General features: G+C 45.4%; 1 protein-coding gene across 1 annotated transcript; it reads left to right on the plus strand.

Moving 5' to 3' along the window:
- Positions 1–1,513: 1,513 nt before the first annotated feature.
- LOC310636523 (uncharacterized protein) lies at positions 1,514–6,690 on the plus strand. Its single transcript, XM_083356447.1, has 2 exons — positions 1,514–1,610; positions 5,200–6,690. Exon 2 carries the CDS (start codon positions 5,272–5,274, stop codon positions 6,679–6,681), a length of 1,410 nt encoding a protein of 469 aa, XP_083212573.1. The 5' UTR covers positions 1,514–1,610; positions 5,200–5,271; the 3' UTR covers positions 6,682–6,690.
- Positions 6,691–27,049: the final 20,359 nt, after the last annotated feature.

Raw genomic sequence — 27,049 nt, forward strand, 5'->3', positions numbered from 1 at the left:
CCTTGGCTCTTTTATGACTCATGGACTTCAACTCCCAGAATTCCTGAGCCAGGACAGCTCAGCTTGGAAACTCACTTTCCCCTCAGCGTGGCTGGCTCAGGAATTCTGGGAGTTGAAGTCCACGAGTCATAAAGCGGCCTAGGCTGGGGTTAGGCCACCTCGGCTGTTTTATGACTCGTGGACTTCAACTCCCAGAATTCCTCAGCCAGCATGGCTCAGCTTGGAAACCTCTCCCTTTCCCCTCAGCGTGGCTGGCTCAGGAATTCTGGGAGTTGAAGTCCACCAGCCATAAAAGAGCCGAGGTTGCCTACCCCCCTTTTCCTAGGCTTTAGAGTAGACTCACTGCGCGGGGAGGGAGAAGGGGAGGGGCCAATCTTGGGTTCTTCCCCCGCTGGCCAATGTGCGGGAGGGAATTTAATAGTCAAGGGGCGTGGCTGCTCAGAGAAGACACCGCCCCGCCCCTGAAGCCTGGCTGGCTCAGGAATTCTGGGAGTTGAAGTCCACGAGTCATAAAGCGGCCTAGGCCAGGGGTAGGCCACCTTGGCTCTTTTATGACACGTGGACTTCAACTCCCAGAATTCCTGAGCCAGCATGGCTCAGCTTGGAAACCTCTCCCTTTCCCCTCAGCGTGGCCGGCTCAGGAATTCTGGGAGTTGAAGTCCATGAGTCATAAAGCGGCCTAGGCCAGGGGTAGGCCACCTTGGCTCTTTTATGACACGTGGACTTCAACTCCCAGAATTCCTGAGCCAGCACGGCTCAGCTTGGAAACCTCTCCCTTTCCCCTCAGCGTGGCCGGCTCGGGAATTCTGGGAGTTGAAGTCCACGAGTCATAAAGCGGCCTAGAGCAGGGGTAGGCCACCTTGGCTCTTTTATGACTCTTGGACTTCAACTCCCAGAATTCCTGAGCCAGCACGTCTCAGCTTGGAAACCTCTCCCTTTCCCCTCAGCATGGCTGGCTCAGGAATTCTGGGAGTTGAAGTCCACAAGTCATAAAGAAGCCTAGAGCAGGGGTAGGCCACCTCGGCTCTTTTATGACTTGTGGACTTCAACTCCCAGAATTCCTGAGCCAGCACGGCTCAGCTTGGAAACTCACTTTCCCCTCAGCGTGGCTGACTCAGGAATTCTGGGAGTTGAAGTCCACCAGTCATAAAGCGGCCTAGGCCGGGGTTAGGCCACCTCGGCTCTTTTATGACTCGTGGACTTCAACTCCCAGAATTCCTGAGCCAGCACGGCTCAGCTTGGAAACCTCTCCCTTTTCCCTCAGCGTGGCTGGCTCAGGAATTCTGGGAGTTGAAGTCCACAAGTCATCAAAGAGCCGAGGTTGCCTACCCCCTTTTCCTAGGCTTTAGACTCATTGCGCGGGGAGGGGCCAATCTTGGGTTCTTCCCCCGCTGGCCAATGTGCGGGAGGGAATTTAATAGTCAAGGGGCGTGGCTGCTCGGAGGAGCCACCGCCCCGCCCCTGAAGCCCCGCCCCTCCCATTCGGCCGCTGAAATCACCTGTATATATTATATCCAGTCGGTTTCCCCGCCGCGGGTCCCTCCTCCTCGCCTGGATCGGCGCTGGATCCCTTCGCAAGAGGCTGCCTCCGTCGGTCCCGTTTCTGCCAGGTAGGGATCCTTTCGGGGGGGGGTTTCCCGCTCTCCCGCGCCCCCCCTCCCACTCCGATCTTCAGGTGCCCTTTGGCAAAAAAAAAATGGGCTGAAATGCAACTTTCAAACCTATTTAGAGAGAGAACTGCAATGCAACGGAGAAGGAAGCCTTGGCTTTTTTTTTTTAATTTTTGGCTTTGCAATGGGGAGGTTTGCCGGAAGAAGAAGAATGTGGCTGTCCCGTGTTTCCAGGGAGTTTTTTCTATTTAAAAAATGTACTGTAAAACTTTTCAATTAAAAAAAAAAAGCCAGCCATCCTACGCACTCCACTCCACATCCTAAAAAGCCACTTGCAACAGGCACTATATCTACCACAGGGAGAAAACAGCACACGCGTGTTGCAGAAAGAAGAGACTCACGCCAGCTCTTCAGGAAAGTTTTATTGCGCAAGCGTATCAACAGATGTATTTATACCCATCTACATCTCCAGATCATACAGAGTTCCATAATATGGTTATATTCTATACATCCTCATCAGGAAGGCAATTGCAAAAGGAATACGTGCAAAGGAGCACATGCGGCTGCAAAAACAGGATGTGGCTATCTTGGTCAGCATCTGTTCGAAAGACAGGAATATCTTTTGCTCGCACAGCACTTTCCATGAGTTCAGTACATTTCCTCTTTTTACACACACACACACACAGAGAGACAGACACACACACAAAGACACATAAACTGCTGGAGAGAAGTTCCTTGAAGATTGGGCTCCGGTGTGAAAGTTGGGAAGACCAAATTGACCCACCCTGATTGGATCCTGCAAAAGGATTATTTATTTATTTATTTATTTATTTATTTATTTATTTATTCATTCATTCATTCATTCATTCATTCATTCATTCATTCATTCCCAAAAGCAAATTGCTCAGGTTCTCCCAATCCTCTTTCTGTTTAACCCAGAAGGAGAGGAATGAATATCCCTTGGTTTTTCATTCTTAATAATAATAATAAGAAGAAGAAGAAGAAGAAGTTGGAAGGGACCTTGGAGGTCATCTAGTCCAACCCCCTGCTCAGGCAGGAAACCTTATACCATTTCAGGCAAATCATGGCTGTCCAGTCTCTTCTTAAAAACCTCCAGTGTTGGAGCATTCACCACCTCTGGAGGGAGGTTGTTCCACTGGTTAATATTTTGCTTGCTTTTGTGTGACAAAAACTGGACGGCATTTCTGGAAATTTTAAATTGTAAGAGCCTTGATGGAGCAGTGGGCTAATGCCTCCTTAAGTAACACCAGCTGCCTGCAATTTGTGCAGGTTCAAGTCCCACCAGGCTCAAGGTTGACTCAGCCTTCCATCCTTCCGAGGTAGGTAAAATGAGGACCCAGATTGTTGGGGGCAATAAACTGACTTTGTAATAATGCCGTTTGGAGGGTGGGCGAAAGCCCTAATAAGCAGGCATATACATAGAATGAAGGCTACTGCTAAGCACATTGATTTGTGCTTAGATTGTAAACCGCCCTGAGTCTTCGGAGAAGGGCGGGATATAAATGGGATTAAAATAAAAAAATAAAATAAAATAAAATTGATAGCTTCTTTGTCGGGCCCTGAAGATGTGACAGCCGCGATGTGACAGCTCCTTGTTGACTGACTGGTGTTTCACAAAGCACAAGGCTGGTCTTGATAAGAAACGGTAAAAGAAGGTTGAGAAAGAAATGCAGGAAAAAGGAACCAGAGGGAGAAGGGAACTGACCTGTAAATGAGAGAATGGAGAAAGAGGGAGCAGAGAAAAGGAGGAAGTGAAAGAGGAGATTCAGGTTGGTCGGTGGCCTTGATCACAACAGCCCCAAGGATCTCAAACTTCAGAGCACTGAATGAAGGGGAAATGATGAAATAGAAGAATGCAGAAAAACCATGTTTAGTTTCATTTGCTAAAACCTGAAGGCCATGAGGTAAAATTGGGTTTCTCTTCCAAGGCCGGGATCAGTCTTCATCCCAAAAGCTACAGCTCCCTCAGCTAAACCATGATTAGTTTAACCATGATTTGTGCAGCTTCCACTCCTGGCGGAGTAATTCCAGTGGCTGGGTAGAAATCATACATTAAGCCAAAAAAAAACCCCAGGTAAGGACAGAGCCCAACGTCTGATCCGGGCAAGTAGGACCATCGGCTGGTGGACAACAGAAAGCTTTGGAGCCTTTAATGAACAGAGATAACAGATAGTCCTTGACTTATGACCACAAGGGAACCCAAAATTGTGCCTCGAGTTGTGCCTCGCTGGATGACTTTTGCCACAGTTGTTAAGCAAATCACTGCATTGCTTTGATTCGGGTAAGAGGAAATTGGGCATCCTCCCAAAGAACATTAAAGAGTCTTCTACCTATCATTTGGGCCAGAGGTTGGCCACCTTGGCTCTTTTATGACTCGTGGACTTCAACTCCCAGAATTCCTGAGCCAGCATGGCTCACCTTGGAAACCTCTCTCTTTCCCCTCAGCATGGCTGGCTCAGGAATTCTGGGAGTTGAAGTCCACGAGTCATAAAAGAGCCAAGGTGGCCTACCCCTGCACTAAACCATAAAGGAACCACAGGAAGCCATTTTAGGAGTGAGGCCAGGTTAATCTGTGGTGGCCCAAAGAGCAATGCACACGAATACGTACACAGGACGTACTGTCCACATGTCTGGACCCGCCTGACACATGCAAGTCCTATGGGGGTCATTACAGTGGATCTGACATGTCATCTGTATCACACACACACACACGTGCCAACCGAGCAAAAGAAAGGCGGAGGTCATCCCTCTTCAGGCAGGGAAATGAAGAGCAACAGGGACTCTGTCAGCCATCCCTCCCCTCTTGCTAAGAAAGGGGAAGGGGAGATCTTGGCTCAGCTCCATAAGGGGGATCTGTTGTGATTCAGCATCAGCCTGTGGTTCCGGCAGCTGAATCGGATGATTCTGAAGAGGAGGAGGAGGGGTTTGGAGAGCCTTTGGTGTCAGAGGAAGGTTCTGATGCACTACAGGACTCTCAGCCTGGCCCCTCCCATCTTGTTCTTCATCAGACTCAGCCGTGTGAGCACGAGGGATTGGAAGAAGACAATCCACAGCTGGCTTTGTTCAGGGACGCTAGGAGCAGGAGGCAATCTAGCAGAGCAGAACAGAGGAAGGCAATGAGGCAACTCGGGAGAAGGCAATGAGAAGCCACGCCTTGGGACTGCTGATAAAAGGGGAAGGTGTGGGAGGTGCTGGTTGCTGAAGGTAACCCTTTGAAGGTCTTCTGATAGAGTCCTGGTCTGTTAGTCTTGTTTGAACTTTTGGCTTAACTCTTGAACTTTTGGTTTAACTTTTGTTTGAACTCTTTGTAAATAAATTTGGTTGGGTTTTTTCCAGCCTGTTGACTATAAAAAGGGGTTGTCCCTGACATTCAAACAGGGCCGGTCGTAGGCTGGAACAGAACAGGATCCCAGCATTGCATTGATTGAGGTGGGGGGGAGGAATTAAGGCTTCGGGGATCCCCTCAGGGCTCACGTAAGGGATCTCCTAGCTGTTGTTTGGGCTATTTGGGGTCAGAAAGAGGAAGAATCTTCCTCTTTCCTTCACTTCTTTTTCCTTCATCCAGCAGGTGCTCCCTGGAAAAAGCCTCTCACCAAACATCAGCCTGCAAGGCCCTTCAAGTGAGCAGCCTCCAGAAACGATGCAGCGGGAAAAAGCCTTGGAGCAAAATTGCCCTCAGAGGAACCGGGTGAGACTCTCCACGTGCTCTGAGTGCGGGAAACCCTTTGCTTACCGGTCCCTCCTTTTGATCCACCGGAAGCTGCACACAGGTAATGGATCCCATCTGTGTTTGACATGTGGGAGATCCTTTCCTGAAGTGTGGGCCTTCGCCAAACATCTCAGGAGCCACCCTGGACTGAGGCCTTACAAATGCAGAGAGTGCGGGAAGCGTTTTGCTAAAGGCTCGGACCTTGGAGCCCATCAGCGGATCCAGCAGAGAAAGAGACCTCGGGAACGCCAGAAGAGGTGGGAAAGACTGGGCTGGTCTCAAAGCTCGGAGCGGCTTCAACATCAGCAAATCCACACAGGAGAGAAATCTTACAAGTTCGGACAAGGCGGGAAGAGCTTCCCTCAGCAATCACAGCCTTGGCTCCAGAAGGATCACAAAGAAATAAAGTCTTACCGATGCTTTGCGTGTGGAAAAACCTTTCCTGAAAGATCCTCTCTTCGGAAACACGAGAGTCGGCACACTGCTCCGGGAAGGGGAGGGTGCCTAGAATGTGGGAAGTTTTTCTCTTGGAAATTAAGCCTGGTGCGACATCAGAGGCTCCACTCCGGAGAGAGACCCTACGAATGCCCAGAATGTGAGAAGCGATTTATGTATTCTTATGAACTTGTGAAACACCAAATGTTGCACAAAAGAGAAGAATGTGAGGAGGATGGGAAACGGAGTCTCTCAGGGACACAGACTGGGATTCACCCAGGAGAGAAGCCCTATAAATGTGGGGAGTGTGGAAAATCTTTCGTTCAAAGGGGAGGCCTCTTTCAACATCAGATGATCCACTCGGGGGAGAAGCCCTTTCAGTGCATCGAGTGTGAGATGTTTTTTCATACAAAAGGAGGCCTGAAACGCCACGGGCAGGTTCACAAAGGGAGAAAAGATTACAAATGTTTAGACTGTGGGGCGGCGTTTTCTTATTTGTCGACCCTTAGAAAACACAACCGCATAAAGCACGTAGGAGTGACGTCCCTGAAATGTTTAGAGTGCGGTAAATGTTTTTCCAGGAATGATAGCCTTTTGAGGCATCAGAGAATTCATACCAGAGAAAAACCTTATCCATGCCTGGAGTGTGGGAAGTCTTTTCCTTACAAAGAAAATCTTAAAATCCACGAGAGAGTTCACACAGGAGAGAAACCTTACACCTGCAGGGAATGTGGGAAGGACTTCGTTCGTAGGTGTGACCTTTGGACTCATGAGAAGATTCACACAGGAATAAAGGCTCATAAGTGCTTTGAGTGCGGGAAAACGTTTGGTTGGGGTTCGTCTCTTCGGAGGCACAAGAAAATACACAAAAGGCAGAAAAAAGAAGCCAAACAGAAAACACATTAAGAAAGAATAGGGAACTGTAATAATAATAATAATAATAATAATAATAATAATAATAATAATAATAATAATAATAATAATAATAATAAAAATTATTAATTATTAATTATTAATTATTAATTATTAATTATTAATTATTATTATTATTATTATTAAAGTTGGAAGGGACCTTGGAGGTCATCTAGTCCAACCCCCTGCTAAGGCAGGAAACTCTATACCATTTCAGACAAATAGAATGCCAAATAGGACTGTCCATTGGGGGGAAAAATGGTGTTAGGATTGAGACAAAAATAGAGCCTTGGAGTATTTTTATGATGGATACGAATTGTATGTGATTTCAAAATAATTACATTAAGGCTGGAATGAAAACAAAAAGGATAAGTTAAGACGTGAAAAATCTCTTTATTTGTACATAAGGTCTCCCAAAGTTACAAAGTGACTTCACTTCATATACAGTTCAAACATTTGGGTTTGGAATGTGTTCTGTCATTGGGTAGCATAATTTGAGTCATAAAGCATCTAGAGAACATGCTCAGTACATGTACTCTGTAATGGTTCATATTATCCCACAATCTTAGAAGATCTTCTTAACTAATTGAACAATCAAGAAGTGCGTTTCTCATAATGAGTTTTCAGGTCATTATAGTTTGACTATCTGGGCAGTTCTCATCTCTGGCTAATTTCTTGCTGGCCTACTTCAAATAAATAGAAATATTAATCAAAGGCTCTGCTGGTTACAGTTGTTCAAAGAGGGCCCCCCCTTGCTGCATCATCTACATCAGGGATGGGGAACTATGGCCCTTTTGTGACTTTATAGACTTCAACTCCCAGAATTCCTGAGCCAGCCATGCTGAGCCATTCTGGGAGTTGAGGTCCACAAGTCATAAAAGGGCCACAGTTCCTCACCTCTAATCTATACAGTTACAAACCACACTAGGGGTCTTCAAACTCGGCCCTTTTATGACTCATGGACTTCAACTCCCAGAATTCCTCAGCCAGCCACGCTGATTCATTCTGGGAGTTGAGGTCTACAAGTCATAAAAGGGCCATAGTTCCTCACCTCGGCCCTTTTATGACTCATGGACTTCAACTCCCAGAATTCCTCAGCCAGCCATGCTGAGCCATTCTGGGAGTTGAGGTCCACAAGTCATGAAAGGGCCATAGTTCCTCACCTCTAATCTATACAGTTACAAACCACACTAGGGGTCTTCAAACTCGGCCCTTTTATGACTCATGGACTTCAACTCCCAGAATTCCTCAGCCAGCCATGCTGAGCCATTCTGGGAGTTGAGGTCCACAAGTCATAAAAGGGCCACAGTTCCTCACCTCTAATCTATACAGTTACAAACCACACTAGGGGCCTTCAAACTCGGCCCTTTTATGACTCATGGACTTCAACTCCCAGAATTCCTCAGCCAGCATGGCTGGCCTGAGGAATTCTGGGAGTTGAAGTCCATGAGTCATAAAAGGGCCGAGTTTGAAGACCCCTGAACCACACACACTAAGGTGTGTTCAACAGTCACACACAAGTAATCTTCAACCGAACATCGCAAAACACAACACTCCCACCCAGGCTGGCAGGCAGTAGCCAGATGGAGGAAGCTGCCAAGTCTGCATCCAAAGAAGATACCTTCAGGACCCCTTTTATCCCCCCCCCCAAAAAAAGTCCTTGCTTTGCTCTGTTGATTGACAAGACTGGCAGCTACTGATTTACAAGTCCTAGTAGCTGTTGATGGTGTTTGGGTGAGGGAGGGTTTTTCCATGTGCGGGGACCCAACTTTTTTTGTCTGATTCAAGTGACCTTTTTCTTAACAACTTGGTTCATTTTTATCTCTCTCCCTTCTGATCTATCTCCTGAAGGGATCTAGACAAGATTCCTAGCTTTTGATCACCTTCCTTCCCTGCCTGCTTGTGTCTTTAGAGATGGAATGTTTCAGCCTAGTCTTGAATTGTACCTATTTGATGTCAAAATAATTATGTTAAAGGCTGGAGCCGTGGTGGTGATGGTGCAGTGGTTAGAATTCAGGATTGCAGGATAATTCAGCTTACTGCCAGGAATTCGATCATCGGCGGCTCAAGGTTGATTCAGCCTTCCATCCTTCCGAGGTCCGTAAAACGAGGACCCAGATTTGTTGGGGGCAAATATGTCGACTCTGTAAACCGCTTAGAGAGGGCTGTAAAGCACGGTGAAGCGGCATATACTGTATAAATCTAAGTGCTGTTGCTATATTTCTGTTTCAAACAGTACCCGATTAATTCTTGGAGCGAGGGCGTTGTTCCTCCACTTCTAAGAGACAATTTGGTTCGTTTCCTCCGGAAGAAGCCAACAACGGATCCCACCCTAGTGGATTCTTTTAATCCAGTTGCTAACCTCACCTTTTGGGGCACAGTGGTTGAGAAGATGGTTGTTCTGTACCAGCCTGCTACCGGCCCTGCAGAAAAGGCAGGGACAACCCCTTTACAAACGGCAAGAGGCTGGAATTACGCCTGCCAAATTTATAGCTACAAAAACAAACAAGACACGAACCAAGAAACAGGAGCTTTAAGAAACACGAACTATCCAAGCGGTTGCCTTCAGCAAACCAGCCCTCCCCACACATTCCCCTTATATAGAGTTCAGGGCGTGGCTTCTCTCTGCCTCCTTCCGAGAAGCCCCATTGCCTTCCTCTGTTTACTCCTAACTGACTGCCTCCTGCGTCGGGCGTCCTTGAACAGGGCCAGCTGTGGGTCATCTTCATCCACGCTGTCAGGCTCACACAGCTGGGTCTCCGTGGTGACCAAGTGGGAGGGGCCTGGCTGAGGGCTCTCCTCAGCAAGATCTTCAACCCCCTCAGCAAGGTCTTCAACAACCCCCTCCTCCTCCTCTGAGTCGTCCGACCCAACTGCCGAACCCACAGGCTGACCCTGAATCACAACAATGGTTTTGCGCATCTTCAGAGGACCTAGGATCCTTTTCCAGTCAGGGTTCAAGATCTGGGTATAGGATGGGGAAAGCATTGTTTGTATTTTTGGATGATCTCTGGCGTGGGCACGATGGGGGTAGTGTCTCCATCCTTGGCAGATTTTGATACCATCAACCATGGTATCCTTCCTTACTGCAGGTAAACATCACAGATGTTCATCATTGAGCTGCCCAAAGTTTTGGGTTGTATAGAACAGGGGTGTCAAACTCAATTTCATTGAGGGCCGCATCAGCATTGTGGTTGCCCTCAAGGGGCCGGGTGGGTAATGGCCAGGGTGGGTGTGGCCTACTGGGTGGGCATGGCTAGAGTGGGTGTGGCCTACTGGGTGGGCGTGGCCAGCTCTACATCGTTCGCATCAAGGGGCCTGGGCAGGAGTGGGGCAGATCTGGGGGTCTCTGGTAGAAGGAGAGTCTCTGGGCCAGGGCCAAGGCAGTGGGGGCCGGTCCCTCACTGTTTCCAGGATGGCTTCGCGGGCCATATGAAACCACTTTGTGGGCTGGATCCGGCCCCTGGGCCTTGTGTTTGACATGTCTGATGTACAGAAGAAGCCCCAAATAGCTCTTTTTTACGTAAAATCTTAAAAGGGCAACATTTCACCCCAGGATTAGGGCTGATTCCAGGGGTGACAGACAGGCTCTACGTCAGGGCTCTTCAAACTTGGCCCTTTTTATGACTTGTGGACTTCAACTCCCAGAATTCCTCAGCCAGCATGCCTGGCTGAGGAATTCTGGGACTTGAAGTCCAAAAGTCATAAAAGGGCCACGTTTGAAGACCCCTGCTCTACTTAACACCCTGACTCCTTCGGAAGCACATTTTGGAGGCTGGAGGAGAGCGTGGCCCAGCCAGGTTAAGCCACCTGCACACCAAGGTATACTTAGAAGAGTTTCAATCTCACGGGACTGGAAAGGCTCAAATACCCGCCGCGTCCTATAACTTTGGGTTAAGACTGCGTCACGGAAATCACCGCACCAAAACAGAAGCGTTTAAGGTGAAACCATGTCCATGATCATCAGATGGCTGGAGTTGCGTGTCCCCCAGCTGGTTTACCTGCCTCACCTTTCCTTCCCAGCAGTCCCTGCGCTCCTCCTGACCCCACAGGAAGTCCTTTGCCAAAAGTACTGCTGGGGCGCAAATCTCGGCTTCTCTTTCTGCCTCCCCCCCCTTTAACACAGCTCTGCATCCCTGTTTTGGGAAAGGGGGTGTTTTGTATTGGCCAAGGAATTTAGCAAGATAGGCTATTGTGGGAAAACTTTTGTAATACTTTACAATATCTTCAGCCCTCGGTATACAGGCAGTCCTCGGCTTACAACCGTCGTGGAACCCAAACTTCCGGTTGCTAAGTGAGAAATTTGTTAAATGGGTTTTGCCCCGTTTTGCTACTTTTCATGCCACAATTCTCCAGTGAATCAGGGAAAGTGGGTGCTCCATCACTGGAGGTTTTTAAGAAGAGGTGCCAGACAGTCACTTGTCTGAGGTGCTATAGGTTCTCCTGCTTGAGCAGGGGGCTGGACTAGAAGACCTCCAAGGTCCCTTCCAGATTCTATTCTATTCTATTCTATTCTATTCTATTCTATTCTATTCTATTCTATTCTATTCTATTCTATTCTATTCTATTCTATTCTATTCTAATTCTTTGTTGTTCTATTCTCTATTCTATTCTGTTCTATTTTCTATTCTATTCTATTCTATTCTATTCTATTCTATTCTATTCTATATATTCTATTCTACTGTACTCTATTTTCCATGTTCTATTCTATTTTATTCTATTCTGTTTTCCATATTCTATTCTATTCTATTCTATTCTATTCTATTCTATTCTATTCTATTCTATTCTATTCTATTCTATTCTATTCTATTCTATTCTATTCTACTCTACTCTACTCTACTCTACTCTACTCTATTCTATTCTATTATTTTCCATATTCTATTCTGTTCTGTTCTGTTCATTAAGTTACTGACACAGTTGTTATAAATGAGCTTGGCTTCCCCATTGATTTTGCTTGTCAGAAGGTCGCAAAAGGGGATCACATGACCCCGGGACGCTGCAACCGTCATAAATATGAGTCAGTGGCCATGCTTCTGAATGTAAATCACGTGACCATGGGGATGCTGCAACGGTCATAGGTGAGAAAAGTGGTCATTTTTTCCCCCAGTGCTGTTGTAACTTTGAACAGTCACTACGTTTTGCCGGTTTCAGGTGTGGCCCGGTATAATAATAATAATAATAATAATAATAATAATAATAATAATAAGAAGAAGAAGAAGAAGAAGAAGAAGAAGAAGAAGAAGAAGAAGAAGAAGAAGAAGAAGAAGAAGAAGAAGAAGAAGAAGAAGAAGAAGAAGTTGGAAGGGACCTTGGAGGTCATCTAGTCCAACCCCCTGCTGGGGCAGGAAACCCTATACCATTTCAGGCAAATGGCTGCCCAGTCTCCTCTTAAAAACCTCCAGTGTTGGAGCATTCACCGCTTCTGGAGGCAGGATGTTCCACAGGTTAATTGTTCTAACTGTCAGGAAGTTTCTCCTTAGTTCTAGGTTGCTTCTCTCCTTGACTAGTTTCCATCCGTTGCTTCTTGTCCTGCTTTCAGGTGCTTTGGAGAATAGCTTGACTCCCTCTTCTTTGGGGCAGCCCCTGAGATACTGGAACACTGCTATCATGTCACCCCTCACCCTCCTCTTCGTTAAACTACACATACCCAATTCCAGCAACCGTTCCCTATATGTTTTAGCCTCCAGTCCCCTGATCATCTTTGTTGCTCTTCTCTGTACTCTTTCTAGAGTCTCGACATCTATCTATCTATCTATCTATCTATCTATCTATCTATCTATCTATCTATCTATCTATCTATCTATAATATATATATTATATCTATAATGTATATATTATATATATATATACATATATATAAAGAAGAGGGAGTCAAGCTGTTCTCCAAAGCACCTGAAGGCAGGACAAGAAGCAGCGGATGGAAACTAGTCAAGGAGAAAAGCAACCTAGAACTAAGGAGAAATTTCCTGACAGTTAGAACAATTAATCAGTGGAACAACCTGCCTCCAGAGGTGGTGAATGCTCCAACACTGGAGGTTTTTAAGAAGAGACTGGACAGCCATCTGCCTGAAATGGTATAGGGTTTCCTGCCTGAGCAGGGGGTTGGACTAGATGACCTCCAAGGTCCCTTCCAACTTTATATTATTATTACATATAATATATATATTATATATATATACATATAATATATATACATATATACATATATATACATATACATATATATACATATACATATATATACATATACATATACACACACACACACACACACACACACACACACACACACACACACACATATATATATATATATATATATATATATATATATATATATATATATATATATATATATATATATATATATATATATATATATATATATATATATATATATATTTTTGTTGTTGTTGTTGTTGTTAGCTGCGAAGTCGTGTCCGACCCATCGCGACCCTATGGACAACATTCCTCCAGGCCTTCCTGTCCTCTACCATCTTCTGGAGTCCATTTAAGCTCACGCCTACTGCTTCAGTGACTCCATCCAGCCACCTCATTCTCTGTCGTCCCCTTCTTCTATTGCCCTCGATCTTCCCCAGCATTAGGCTCTTCTCCAGGGAGTCCTTCCTTCTCATTAGGTGGCCAAAGTACTTGAGTTTTAGCTTCAGGATCTGGCCTTCTAAAGAGCAGTCAGGATTGATCTCCTCTAGGACTGACCGGTTTGATCGCCTTGCAGTCCAAGGGACTCGCAGGAGTCTTCTCCAGCACCACAGTTCAAAGGCCTCAATTCTTTGGCGCTCAGCCTTTCTTATGGTCCAACTTTCACTACCATACATTGCAACTGGAAAGACCATAGCCTTGACTATACGCACTTTTGTTGACAGGGTGATGTCTCTGCTTTTTAGTGTGCTGTCTAGATTTGCCATGGCTTTCCTCCCCAGGAGCAAGCGTCTTTTAATTTCTTGGCTACAGTCCCCATCTGCAGTGATCTTGGAGCCCAGGAAAATAAAATCTGTCACTACCTCCATTTCTTCCCCATCTATTTGCCAGGAATTGAGAGGGCCAGATGCCATGATCTTGGTTTTCTTAATGTTAAGTTTCAACCCAAGTTTTGCACTCTCCTTCTTCACCTGCAACAAGAGGCTCTTTAGTTCTTCTTCACTTTCTGCCATTAGAGTGGTATCATCTGCGTATCTTAGATTGTTGATATTTCTTCCGGCAATCTTAATTCCAACTTTTGATTCATCTAGCCCTGCCTTTCTCATGATGTGCTCTGCATATAAGTTAAATAGGCAGGGCGACAGTATACAGCCTTGCCGGACTCCTTTCCCAATTTTGAACCAATCAGTGGTTCCGTGTCCAGTTCTCACTGTTGCTTCTTGACCCGCATATAGGTTTCTCAAGAGCCCAATAAGATGGTCTGGTACTCCCATCTCTTTAAGAACTTGCCACAGTTTGTTATGATCCACACAATCAAAGGCTTTAGCATAGTCAATGAAGCAGAAGTAGATGTTTTTCTGGAACTCCCTAGCTTTCTCCATGATCCAGCGTATGTTGGCAATTTGATCTCTAGTTCCTCTGCCTCTTCGAAATCCTGCCTGCACTTCTGGTAGTTCTCGATCCACATACTGCTGAAGTCTAGCTTGTAGGATTTTAAGCATGACTTTACTAGCATGAGAAATGAGTGCAATGGTGCGATAGTTTGAACATTCTTTGGCACTGCCTTTCTTAGGAATTGGAATGTAAACTGATCTTTTCCAATCCTGTGGCCACTGTTGAGTTTTCCAAATTTGCTGGCAAATTGAGTGTAGCACTTTTACTGCATTGTCTTTTAAGATTTTGAATAGCTCAGCTGGAATACTGTCACCTCCACTAGCTTTGTTGTTGCTCAGCTTTTCTAAGGCCCACTTCACTTCACATTCTAGGATGTCTGGCTCGAGGTCAGTGACCACCTCATTGTGATTATCAGGGACGTTAAGCTCATTCTTGTATAGTTCTTCTGTGTAATTTTGCCACCTCTTCTTAATCTCTTCTGCCTCTGTTAGGTCCCTGCCATTTTGGTCCTTTATCATGCCCATTTTTGCATTAAACGTTCCCTTCATTTCTCTAATTTTCTTGAAAAGATCTCTGGTCCTCCCTATTCTATTGTTTTCTTCTATTTCTTTGCACTGTTCATTTAAGAAGGCATTCTTATCTCTTCTAGCTATTCTCTGGAATTCTGCATTCAATTGCGTGTATCTTTCTTTTTCTCCCTTGCCTTTCGCTTCCCTCCTTTCCTCAGCTATTTGCAAAGCTTCCTCAGACAGCCATTTTGCTTTCTTGCATTTCTTTTTCTTTGGGATGGTTTTGGTTGCTACCTGTTGTACAATGTCACGAACCTCTGTCCATAGTTCTTCAGGCACTCTGTCTATCAGATCTAATTCCTTAAATCTATTTGTCACCTCTACTGTATATTCAACAGGGATATGATTTAATTCATACCTGACTGGCCTAGTGCTTTTCCCTACTTTCTTCAGTTTAAGCCTAAACTTTGCAAGGAGAAGCTCATGGTCTGAGCCACAGTCAGCTCCTGGTCTTGTTTTTACTGACTGTATAGAGCTTCTCCATCTTTGGCTGCAGAGCATATAGTCAATCTGATTTCTGTGTTGACCATCTGGTGATGTCCATGTGTAGAGCCGTCTCTTGGGTTGTTGGAAAAGAGTGTTTGCTATGACCATCGTATTCTCTTGACAGAATTCTATCAGCCTGTGCCCTGCTTCATTTTGCACTCCAAGGCCAAACTTGCCTGTTATTCCAGTTATCTTTTGGCTTCCTACTTTAGCATTCCAATCCCCCATGATGATAAGAACATCATTTTTTGGTGTTAGTTCTATAAGGTGCTGTAGTGCTTCATAGAACTGGTCAATTTCATCCTCTTCAGCACTGGTGGTTGGGGCATAGACTTGGACTACTGTGATATTGAATGGTTTGCCTTGGATTCGAACTGAGATCATTCTGTCATTTTGAGGATTGTATCCCAGTATTGCTTTTCCTACTCTTTTATTGACTATGAAGGCTACTCCATTTCTTCTGAAGGATTCTTGCCCACAGTAGTATACCTGATGGTCATCTGAATTAAATTCACCCATTCCTGTCCATTTTAGTTCGCTGATACCTAAGATGTCAATGTTCAGTCTTGTCATCTCTTGTTTGACCACGTCCAGTTTTCCTTGATTCATGGATCTTACATTCCAGGTTCCTATGGAGAAAAAATCTTTACAGCATCGGACTTTCCTTTCACCACCAGACACATCCACAGCTGAGCGTCCTTTCGGCTTTGGCCCAGTCGCTTCATTCTTTCTGGCGCTACTAGTACTAGCCCTCTGCTCTTCCCCAGTAGCATATTGGACGCCTTCCGACCTGAGGGGCTCATCTTCCAGCGTCATATCGTTTTGCCTTTTGGTACTGTCCATAGGGTTTTCATGGCAAAGATACTGGAGTGGGTTGCCATTTCCTTCTCCAGTGGATCACGTTTTGTCAGAACTCTCTGCTATGACCTTTCCGTCTTGGGTGGCCCTGCACGGCATAGCTCATAGCTTCATTGAATTACGCAAGCCCCTTCGCCACGACAAGGCAGTAATCCATGAAGGGGATATATATATATATATATATATATATATATATATATATATATATATATATATATATATATATATATATATGCAAATTATTCAAATTGCTAATAAAGAATTTGGGAGGCTAAGATGATCATTTCGAACTATTTTATGTTCTCATCAGTTAGTCATACCCTTTATCTGAGATTCGAACCCGGGCTGATTGTATATCAGGGAGTGTTTTAACCTCCTGAGCCACGGGGTTCTTTCTCTCTTATATTAGCTGGAAGGCAAGGCAAATGTATGTTTAAGTATTTGTCAAGGCTTTTTGAATGGACCTTGCTAATTAACTCTTTCATTCCTGTTTTGGCCCGGCTCAGAGCTTATCCACAGGAACTAGTCAACTTATGACAGCTCATTATTTGTGCAAATTATTCAAATTGCTAATAAAGAATTTGGGAGGCTAAGATGATCATTTCGAACTATTTTATGTTCTCATCAGTTAGTCATACCCTTTATCTGAGATTCGAACCCGGGCTGATTGTATATCAGGGAGTGTTTTAACCTCCTGAGCCACGGGGTTCTTTCTCTCTTATATTAGCTGGAAGGCAAGGCAAATGTATGTTTAAGTATTTGTCAAGGCTTTTTGAATGGACCTTGCTAATTAACTCTTTCATTCCTGTTTTGGCCCGGCTCAGAGCTTATCCACAGGAACTAGTCAACTTATGACAGCTCATTATTTGTGCAAATTATTCAAATTGCTAATAAAGAATTTGGGAGGCTAAGATGATCATTTCGAACTATTTTATGTTCTCATCAGTTAGTCATACCCTTTATCTGAGATTCGAACCCGGGCTGATTGTATATCAGGGAGTGTTTTAACCTCCTGAGCCACGGGGTTCTTTCTCTCTTATATTAGCTGGAAGGCAAGGCAAATGTATGTTTAAGTATTTAAACATAGTATTTAGGTTAAAACACTCCCTGATATACAATCAGCCCGGGTTCGAATCTCAGATAAAGGGTATGACTAACTGATGAGAACATAAAATAGTTCGAAATGATCATCTTAGCCTCCCAAATTCTTTATTAGCAATTTGAATAATTTGCACAAATAATGAGCTGTCATAAGTTGACTAGTTCCTGTGGATAAGCTCTGAGCCGGGCCAAAACAGGAATGAAAGAGTTAATTAGCAAGGTCCATTCAAAAAGCCTTGACAAATACTTAAACATACATTTGCCTTGCCTTCCAGCTAATATAAGAGAGAAAGAACCCCGTGGCTCAGGAGGTTAAAACACTCCCTGATATACAATCAGCCCGGGTTCGAATCTCAGATAAAGGGTATGACTAACTGATGAGAACATAAAATAGTTCGAAATGATCATCTTAGCCTCCCAAATTCTTTATTAGCAATTTGAATAATTTGCACAAATAATGAGCTGTCATAAGTTGACTAGTTCCTGTGGATAAGCTCTGAGCCGGGCCAAAACAGGAATGAAAGAGTTAATTAGCAAGGTCCATTCAAAAAGCCTTGACAAATACTTAAACATACATTTGCCTTGCCTTCCAGCTAATATAAGAGAGAAAGAACCCCGTGGCTCAGGAGGTTAAAACACTCCCTGATATACAATCAGCCCGGGTTCGAATCTCAGATAAAGGGTATGACTAACTGATGAGAACATAAAATAGTTCGAAATGATCATCTTAGCCTCCCAAATTCTTTATTAGCAATTTGAATAATTTGCACAAATAATGAGCTGTCATAAGTTGACTAGTTCCTGTGGATAAGCTCTGAGCCGGGCCAAAACAGGAATGAAAGAGTTAATTAGCAAGGTCCATTCAAAAAGCCTTGACAAATACTTAAACATATATATATATATATATATATATATATATATATATATATATATATATATATATATATATATATATATATATATATATATATATATATATATATATATATATATATATATATATATATATATATATATATTTTCTAATCGTCACCTCCATATTTGTACTTTCCGTTTACAAAGGGTAAGTAACCCAAGAATTTATTTTACAGATATTTTCCTGCTAGACTGCTAGATGAAAAACTCTGCACCACCAGGAATTTTACCATCTCTTTGGACCAGAACCGAAAAGCTTCGCGCTTCTCGGTCTAATTGCCAAGGGGCGTGGCTGCCTGGAGGAGGCGGAGCCCGAGAGGAGCCCCGAAGCCCCGCCCCCATCGCTACTGTATTCCCCGGGAATCTCCCGAGGTTGGATCCTTCGAAGGAGGCTTCTCAGCCCCGCTTACGGCCAGGTAGGGCTCGGTCTCCTCCCGCCAGGAGAGCTTTTCCCCGCCAGCAGAAAGGTAGCTGCGGATCCGCCTCCTCTTCGTCCTGCAGGGATTTCCTTGGGGAGATTCGGCTCTGGCGTCGCCTGCGGGGAGCGGATCCCTCCCTTCCCTCCAGGGAGGCAAAGGGGGATCCCTCCCCGGGCTGGATCTGCGCCCTCCTCGCCCGGCCCCTTAGGCTCCCCGCGGGGCTCCGGGTGGATCCGGGAAGGAGCTTTTGGGGCAGATGCTTTCAGAAGGTCTCTCTGCGGTCCGTTTGAGCAGCAAGTCTCTGGACGTCGGTTTCTCTCCATTTCTGCAAGTGCAAAGTCCCTCTGGAGATCCTCCGTCATGCAGGTCACACGCTTTTTTTTTCTTCTTTTTTTTTAAACGGCAACTTTATTTTATTTATTTTTATTTTAATCCCATTTATATCCCGCCCTTCTCCGAAGACTCAGGGCGGCTTACAATCTAAGAAGCACAAATCAATGTGCTTAGCAATAGCCTTCATTCTATGTATATGCCTGCTTATTAGGGCTTTCACACACACACCCCAAACGGCATTATTACAAAGTCAGTTTATTGCCCCCCAACAATCTGTGTTGGAATAACCATGATCTCTCTGTTCCTATACACGAAGCTGGCTAGTACTTTTCTAGCGTGGAAAGTCTTCAGTGAATCATGAATAAGGAAGTAAACCAGGAGTCTACAAACGTAGCGACTTTAAAACCAGTGGACTTCAACTCCCAGAATTCCTCAACCAGCCATGAGGTCTGAAGAATTCTGGGAGTTGAAGTCCACAAGTCTTTAAAGTGCCGCGTTTGAAGACCCCTGAAGTAAACAAAGAAACCTAGGAGAGATGTCATTGGCTACAGCCATATAAGGGCATCATCACAGAATTCTTTCACACCATTGGCTATTTCGTGTCAGGCCAATTCTGACGCCTCCTGCAGGTGATTGGTCATGACTGTATTTGAATCTACTATTAACACCAATGTGTCCTTTCAGGATAGGTTTGGAAGAGCACGTGTGTACTTAAATCATGCAGGATTGGCAGGATGTAACCGTGTAATCATGATTGGTTCATTTGAACTATAAATGAACGAGGTCCGCCGCTCCTCGTGGTTCGGTGTTCATCCCAGGAGCAGCGGGGCCCTCACCCCGAGAGATCTCTTGTGTCCTTCTTTCATGGGCGCCAACCCTGGGCGGGAGCAGCCCCTACCCAGCTTCACCAGCAGCTAATGATTCTCAACCCGGCTGTTCACAAGCAGCAGGTTCCCAGCAACTGGTGACCCCGATGTGATTCTGCGGAATACGTCCTCAGCCGCCCATTCTCATTCCCAAGACGGGTGGCTGCGACTCGTCCTCGTCCGTCGCTAGACCCAGGACTTCTGGTGAGTATGGGCGGAAAATTCTCTCAACAGCAGACAGCGCATCTGCAGGAGTTGAGGGAATTCATTGATAATGGCAGGAAATTGGCTGCTTTTAAAACAGGCAAACAACCTCCCCCGGTGAAAAAGAGAGACTTAATTCGGCTTCTTTCTTACGTGTGGGAGCAATGCCCAAAATATCCTGAAAGGGGATCCCTCAAATTGGCGACGTGGACCCAATTGGGAGAATATTTTCATGAGACCCTTAGGGCTCCGGTAAAAATTTTAAACTTGTGGAGGATCGTAATGGAATGTTTAACTCTCCACTATGCATGTTTTAACCAGGTAGGAGGGACGGGCGGGACATTGGCCTTCTCCGTGCCGCCCCCACCCTATGAAAAATCAGAGAAACTTCCTCCTACTCCTAAACCCCCTCCTCCCCCCTTCCCTCCTCCTCCTCTTTCAGATCTCCCTCCGGAGAAACTTCCTCCCACCTCTTCTCTTTGCCCTGCTCTGCCTGTCCCTCCCTCTGCTCCAAAAGCCTCTGAGCTTGTTGCCATCACTATTTCTAAACCTCCTCCTCCTCCCTTCCCTACTCCTCCTCCTTCAGATCTCCCTCCTCCCCGCCCCACTCAAGGGGCACCTTTTGTTCACTCTATGCTTGCAGCTCCTGCCTCTGGGATGTTAGATCCAGAGGATTTAGAAGCTTGTGCTACCTATTCTGTCACTTTTGTAGTTCCTCAGGCTGCTGCGGCTGCCGTGACTCCCGTTGTTGCTGCTGCTGGCGGGGCTGCGGCTGGCGAGGCAGCCACTGCTACCCCCCCACCAGCTCCACCCGCACTCCCTGTTTATGCTCCTCTGACTCCAAAAATTATTATGGAGATTAAAGCTGCTGTGACTCAATATGGCCTTCATTCTAAATACACTCTCGGCCTGATCACAGGTTTGAGTCACCTTGGCGCTCATATGACCATCGCTGATTATCGCATGCTGTTTGACATGATTTTAACCCCATTTCAAAACGTCGTTTGGTCATCAGAGTATGCCAAGCAAATCCAAATTTTAGAATGGAGAGGTCTTCCCCAAGATGTAACCAAAGAGCAACTATTGGGGGCAGGCCGATTCCAAAATTTGGACAATCGACTTCAAATGAGCCAAGCTGGCTTTCCTTTAATCGCACAAGCTGCCATGGCTGCGCTCAGGAAAGTCGATGACTCTGGCAGAACACCCACCCAGACATTTACTAAGATCCAGCAAGGACCAAACGAAAGTTATCAAGACTTCATCAGTCGTTTGACGACTGCTCTAGAAAGACAAATTGACAACGTTCAGGCTCGAGATGAACTTCTGCTCAAATTCGCTTTTGAAAATGCAAACAAAGATTGTCAGAAAGTGCTTCAGGCGATCGCAAACAAGCCTGGGGTTACTGTGGCTGAAATGTTGGAGCAATGCCGCATTGTTGGCACCATCACCTACTCCATGGAAGCACTGGCATCAGCCATAGTCACTGGCTTTTCTACCCAGGGGAAACTCCAAAAGGGGTCCCGCCTGGGCGGAAATTGCTTTAACTGTGGTAAGCCAGGCCATTTCAAATCTCAATGTAGAGCCCCCGGCGGAGGTGCTTCCAAATCAGGCAACCAATCGGCTAAACCGAAAACGGTGTGCCCCCGCTGCAAAAAGGGGTTCCATTGGGCCAATCAATGCCGCACCTCTTCTGGCTCCCGGCAGGGAAACTAGAGGAGGGGTAGTCAGCCAGCCCGACACCCAAGGCTGACATTTCTATTCCTCTTAATGCTTCTAACCCCTCTGAACTTTTCACTGATTCTCTTTTTCATTCTCCTCCCGATTCTCATAGTCGCCTCCGAGGAGGTTGCAATTAATGTTCCTGGCTTAGTCTATTTTCTGCCTCCTGAACCCGATCCTAAACGCCCTTTACCTCCTCAAGGCCCACTCCTGGTTTTTCCAGTGCGCGATCTTATTGCCAGGGGAATTCTAGCCTCCCCATTTTTGCGAGACTCTCGTGACTTTTCCTCTGTTGCAATGGCGGTTACCGGAAACACGGCCACATCCTATTTTTGTTGCTCACCTTCGTAGTCATCAGCCTTTCCCAGGTTTTTTGCAAGAGGGAAACAGTGTTGCAGATCAGGTTGCCTCCGGACCTTCGGCCTGTTCTTTGCAACCTCCTCACCCCCTGGGAAAGTCATTCATATTTTCATCAAAATTCCAAAGCTTTGGCCGAAGCAGTTTGGCATCACCGCTGCAGAAGCAATTGCAATTCGCCAGCAACGTCCAACATGCAGCAAACAAGCAACTGCAATCCCTATGGGTGTTAATCCAAGGGGATTGGAGCCTTGCCAAATTTGGCAAATGGATGTCACACAATATGCACCATTTTCCCCATGGAAGTATTTGCATGTTTCAATTGATACTTTTATCATATTCGGACCTTTGCAATGCTGGGATGTCCAAAAGAACTCAAAACAGATAATGGCCCTGCCTATAGCAGTCAAGCCATGGCAGAATTTTGTCATCATTGGCAAATAACACACAAATTTGGAATTCCATATAATAGCCAAGGCCAAGCCTTGGTGGAAAGGGCTAACCAAACCTTGAAACATGCATTAGATCGTTATAAAAATCAGAACGGGGGAAAACGAAATCCCAACCTCCCAGCAGTGCAAGAAACTCTTAACCTTTGCGTCTACACTCTGAACTTTTCAAACTTGACTGGCCATCCCTTAACCACAGCCGCAGAGCGGCATTTTTCATCTCCAGTTGCAGATCAGCCTAAACCCAAAGTGTGGTATCGCCAACTTCCAGACCTAACTTGGAAAGGCCCTGCAGACCTTCTCACCTGGGGCAGAGGCTACGCTGCAGTCCAGCTACCAGACAAAGTGCTGTGGATCCCAGGTCGCCACGTTCGTCCGTATCATGCCTCCACAAACACAACTGCAGAACCCATTAAAGATGACAGCATGGTTTGTGATTTTTTTCAGCTTTGTTCTTACACCACTGACTGATGCCACTAAAACACAATTCCATCTGAAAGCTTACCCCAGACGTCAACTCCACTTCACCAGCTATCCCATCCCGTTCTTTACAATGACTCACACCTTTGACATTGCTTCCAGTCAAAAATGACTCTTTTCACACTGTTTTTGCCCCATCGCATGGACCCAGAAGGAACAACCTATTGTTAACAACGAGTCTACCATCCTCATCCACGTCGCCACTATACTCAGACTGAGGGACAATGTGAACTCTGTAGCTCATGTTCCTGTCCAAACTTGAAATGGTTTCAACTTTCAGGAATTATTTGGCTCCTGGTTTCCCAAAGTACCTGGTTTACAAGCTATTGTAGCTTTAATTGGTATGATTCTATTAGGATGCATTGTTTACCTTGTGTCTATCCTATCTTTATCAAAAGTATTACTAACAGTATCCTATCTTTATCAAAAGTATTACTAACAGTATCCTATCTTTATCAAAAGTATTACTAACAGTATCCTATCTTTATCAAAAGTATTACTAACAGTATTTCTTTGATAGCTGAACAGAGAGCTGTTAAACAAATTAATTCTTTATGGTACAGTAAGTATCAATCCCTTCCCCAGGAGGATTCAGAAGAGCCTAATGCTCAATTTGAACTAGAGACTCCTTTGTCTCCTAAAAGAGGAAAATAAAAATGCCTTTTGGGCTTGTTCGCCTCTTGACTCTCCCGAAGGTGCGTCTCTAAAGAGCCCATCCCTCCTCAACTTTGAAGCGGAACATACAAATTCTGCATTTAAAACAAAAACGGAGGAGATGTTGGAATAACCATGATCTCTGTTCCTATACATGTAGCTGGCTAGTACTTTTCTGGCTAATACTTTTCTACCATGGAAAGTCTTCAGTGAACCATGTGTAAGGAAGTAAGTCATAAACCCAGAAAACAAAGGAACCTAGGAGAGGCCATTTGGCTACAGCCAGATAAGGGCATAATCACAGTATTCCTTCACACCATTGGCTATTCCATTTAAGGCAAATTCTGACGCCTCCTGCAAATGATTGGTCATTACTGTATTTGAATCTACCTCTAACACCTATGTCCTTTTAGGATAGTTTAGAAGAACACATGTGTAACCATGATTGGTCAATTTGAATAATAATAAAATGTGATTGGTTGCTTTTGCTATAAATAAACAAGGTCCACTGCTCCTCGTGGTTCAGTGTTCAGTGTCCAGTGTTCAGTGTGCATCCCAGGAGCAGCGGGGCCCTTTCCCCGAGAGATCTCTGTGTCCTTCTTTCATGGGCGCCAACCCTGGGCGGGAGCAGCCTCTGCCCAGCTTCACCAGCAGCTAATTTCTCAACCCGGCTGCAGCAGCAGCAGCATCCCAGCAACAGCAGCATCCCTGCAAAAGACCTTTGAAGCAGGTGTAAATTACTCAAGATGTTCAGTAAGTCTAAGCAATAAAAATGTGTAATTTAAAAATCCCGGCAGTCTTTGATATATAGAACATTGTTACTTAATGCTTACATTATTGTGCCTTTGGTTGGATTTTCATCCTTGCTAAGAGGAAATGAGGTTACCCTTAATAGTATTTTTTTTTCCTTAACACAGGGGTGTCAAACACAATTTCATGGAGGGCCGCATCAGCACTGCGGTTGCCCTCAATGGGCCGGGTGGGTATGGCCTGGGTGGGCGTGGCCTACTGGGTGGGCGTGGCTAGAGTGCATATGGCCTACTGGGTGGGCATGGCCAACTCTACATCATTGGCACCAAGGGTGCCTATGGGGGCCTGGACAGGAGTGGGACAGATCTGAGGGTCCCTGGCAGATGGAGGGTCTCTGGGCCAGGGCCAAGGCAGTGGGGCCCGTTCCCTCACTGTTTCCAAGATGGCTTCGCGGGCCGCATGAAACCACTTCGCGGGCCGGATCCGGCCCCCAGGCCTTGTGTTTGACATGTCTGCCTTAACATTACTTCCATATTTATACTTTCAGTGGTAGGATCAGTAAGAAAAGAATGGAACTGATTTTAAAACATTTTCCTGGTCGCTAAAAGCTTTCCCAACCAGGAATTTTAACATGTCTTCGGACGTGAGATACACAACAGAAGACGAAGGGAACGAAATCTCAGGTTAAATCTTTCAGGGAGACGTAGTGATTGTGAAAGAGGTTTTTATGACCGAAGGTAGATCTTTCCTGGCTGCAGTCAAACGTTCCCAAACAGTTTCCCTCTAATCCTTCAATTCGAAGGTCAACTGGGCTACAATTTCTAACTTCTCTAGAACGGAAACCCCCCCCGGGAGAAAATTCATGGGTCCCGACTGAGTTCATGGCCAACATCTCTCTTGACAAAGAGGCTGAGATGTCAACAGTGATGCCACGTAAATGAGTCTTTTTTTGTGTGTGTGTGTCCTGGAAGAAGCATTAGAAAAATAGGGTTACTTGTTGATGACACAAATGATGGGAATAGAATTGTGATATAGGCAGATCTTCACAAGGTGCCAAACTGAAAGAAATCAGCCAGGGCACATTCAACAAAAGCAAAGGAAAAGAAGTTGTCAGCAAAAGGAATATACATGTGATAAATGTCAGCCCAGGAAGAGGACAACAGGATGCATATGTCTGGGTCAAGATAAAAATACTAACGGCTTAGCACAGCTACTTACTTGTTAGCTTGCAAGTTAAGGGGAAGTAGGGCAAAAGTCAGAGGCCTTAGCTTTGAGAGCTCTGCCACAGCCTAAACCAGGGGTCTTCAAACTTGGCCCTTTTATGACTTTTGGACTTCAACTCCCAGAATTCCCCAGCCAGGCATGCTGGCTAAGGAATTCTGGGAGTTAAAGTCCACAAGTCATAAAAGGGCCAAGTTTGAAGACCCCTGGCCTAAACCAAAGTTACAATCCTTCAGGCCATCAGACCTTCTGTCCCACCCTTGGGTTGACCGGTCACACCTGAGTTAGTCCCTGATTCTGCATTGCCTCAATGGAAACTGTCAGGATGATGATTTAAAGGCTAAACAGCTTGTGTAATTATGTAAAGGTGTAATGTAATGTGGATGATGCAATAATATGTGTAATATATTTATTTTATTTTTATTTATTTTATTAGACTTATATACCGCCCTTCTCCCGTAGGACTCAGGGCGGTTCACAAGGATTTTTTTAAAACCATGCAACGTTACAAAAATTAAAAACAATTAAAATAATTACACTAACCTTGAAATATAACACAATTACAATTAAAAATACAATTAAAACCCCAGTTAATACTCTCAGTCTAGGCCAGAAAGCTCGAAGAGCCAGGTCTTCAGGTCCCGGCGGAATGAGCGAAGGTCAGGGGCGGTCCTAAGCTCTGCAGGCAGCTGGTTCCAAAGGGAAGAGAAGGCCACAGAGAAGGCCCTCCCCCTGGGTGTTACCCGCCGGCAATCTTTTACCGGTGGCACCCTGAGAAGACCCTCCCTGTGGGAGCGCACAGGACGAAGGGAGCTTGAAGGGAGCAGGTGTTCCCTCAAATATCCCAGACCCAAGCCATTTGTTGTTGTTGTTAGTTGCGAAGTCATGTCCGACCCATCGCGACCCTATGGACAATGTTCCTCCAGGCCTTCCTGTCCTCTACCATCTTCTGGAGTCCATTTAAGCTCACTCCTACTGCTTCAGTGACTCCATCCAGCCACCTCATTCTCTGTCGTCCCCTTCTTCTATTGCCCTCAGCCTTTCTCAGCTTTAGGCTCTTCTCCAGTGAGTCTTTCCTTCTCATTAGGTGGCCAAAGGATTTGAGTTTCAGCTTCAGGATCTGGCCTTCTAAGGAGCAGTCAGGGTTGATCTCCTCTAGGACTGACCGGTTTGATCGCCTTGCAGTCCAAGGGACTCGCAGGAGTCTTCTCCACCACCACAGTTCAAAGGCCTCAATTCTTTGGCGCTCAGCCTTTCTTATGGTCCAGCTTTCACTGCCATACATTGCAACTGGGAAGACCATAGCCTTGACTATACGCACTTTTGCTGACAGGGTGATATCTCTGCTTTTTAGTGTGCTGTCTAGATTTGCCATGGCTTTCCTCCCCAGGAGCAAGCGTCTTTTAATTTCTTGGCTGCAGTCCCCA

Source organism: Vipera ursinii (genome assembly GCF_947247035.1).
Source record: "Vipera ursinii genome assembly, chromosome: 2".
Lineage (NCBI taxonomy): Eukaryota > Metazoa > Chordata > Lepidosauria > Squamata > Viperidae > Vipera > Vipera ursinii.

What these genes read in the sequence shown, in the direction of transcription:
- LOC310636523 (XM_083356447.1), top strand. Translation starts at nt 5,272, where the DNA reads ATGCAGCGGGAAAAAGCCTTGGAGCAAAATTGCCCTCAGAGGAACCGG.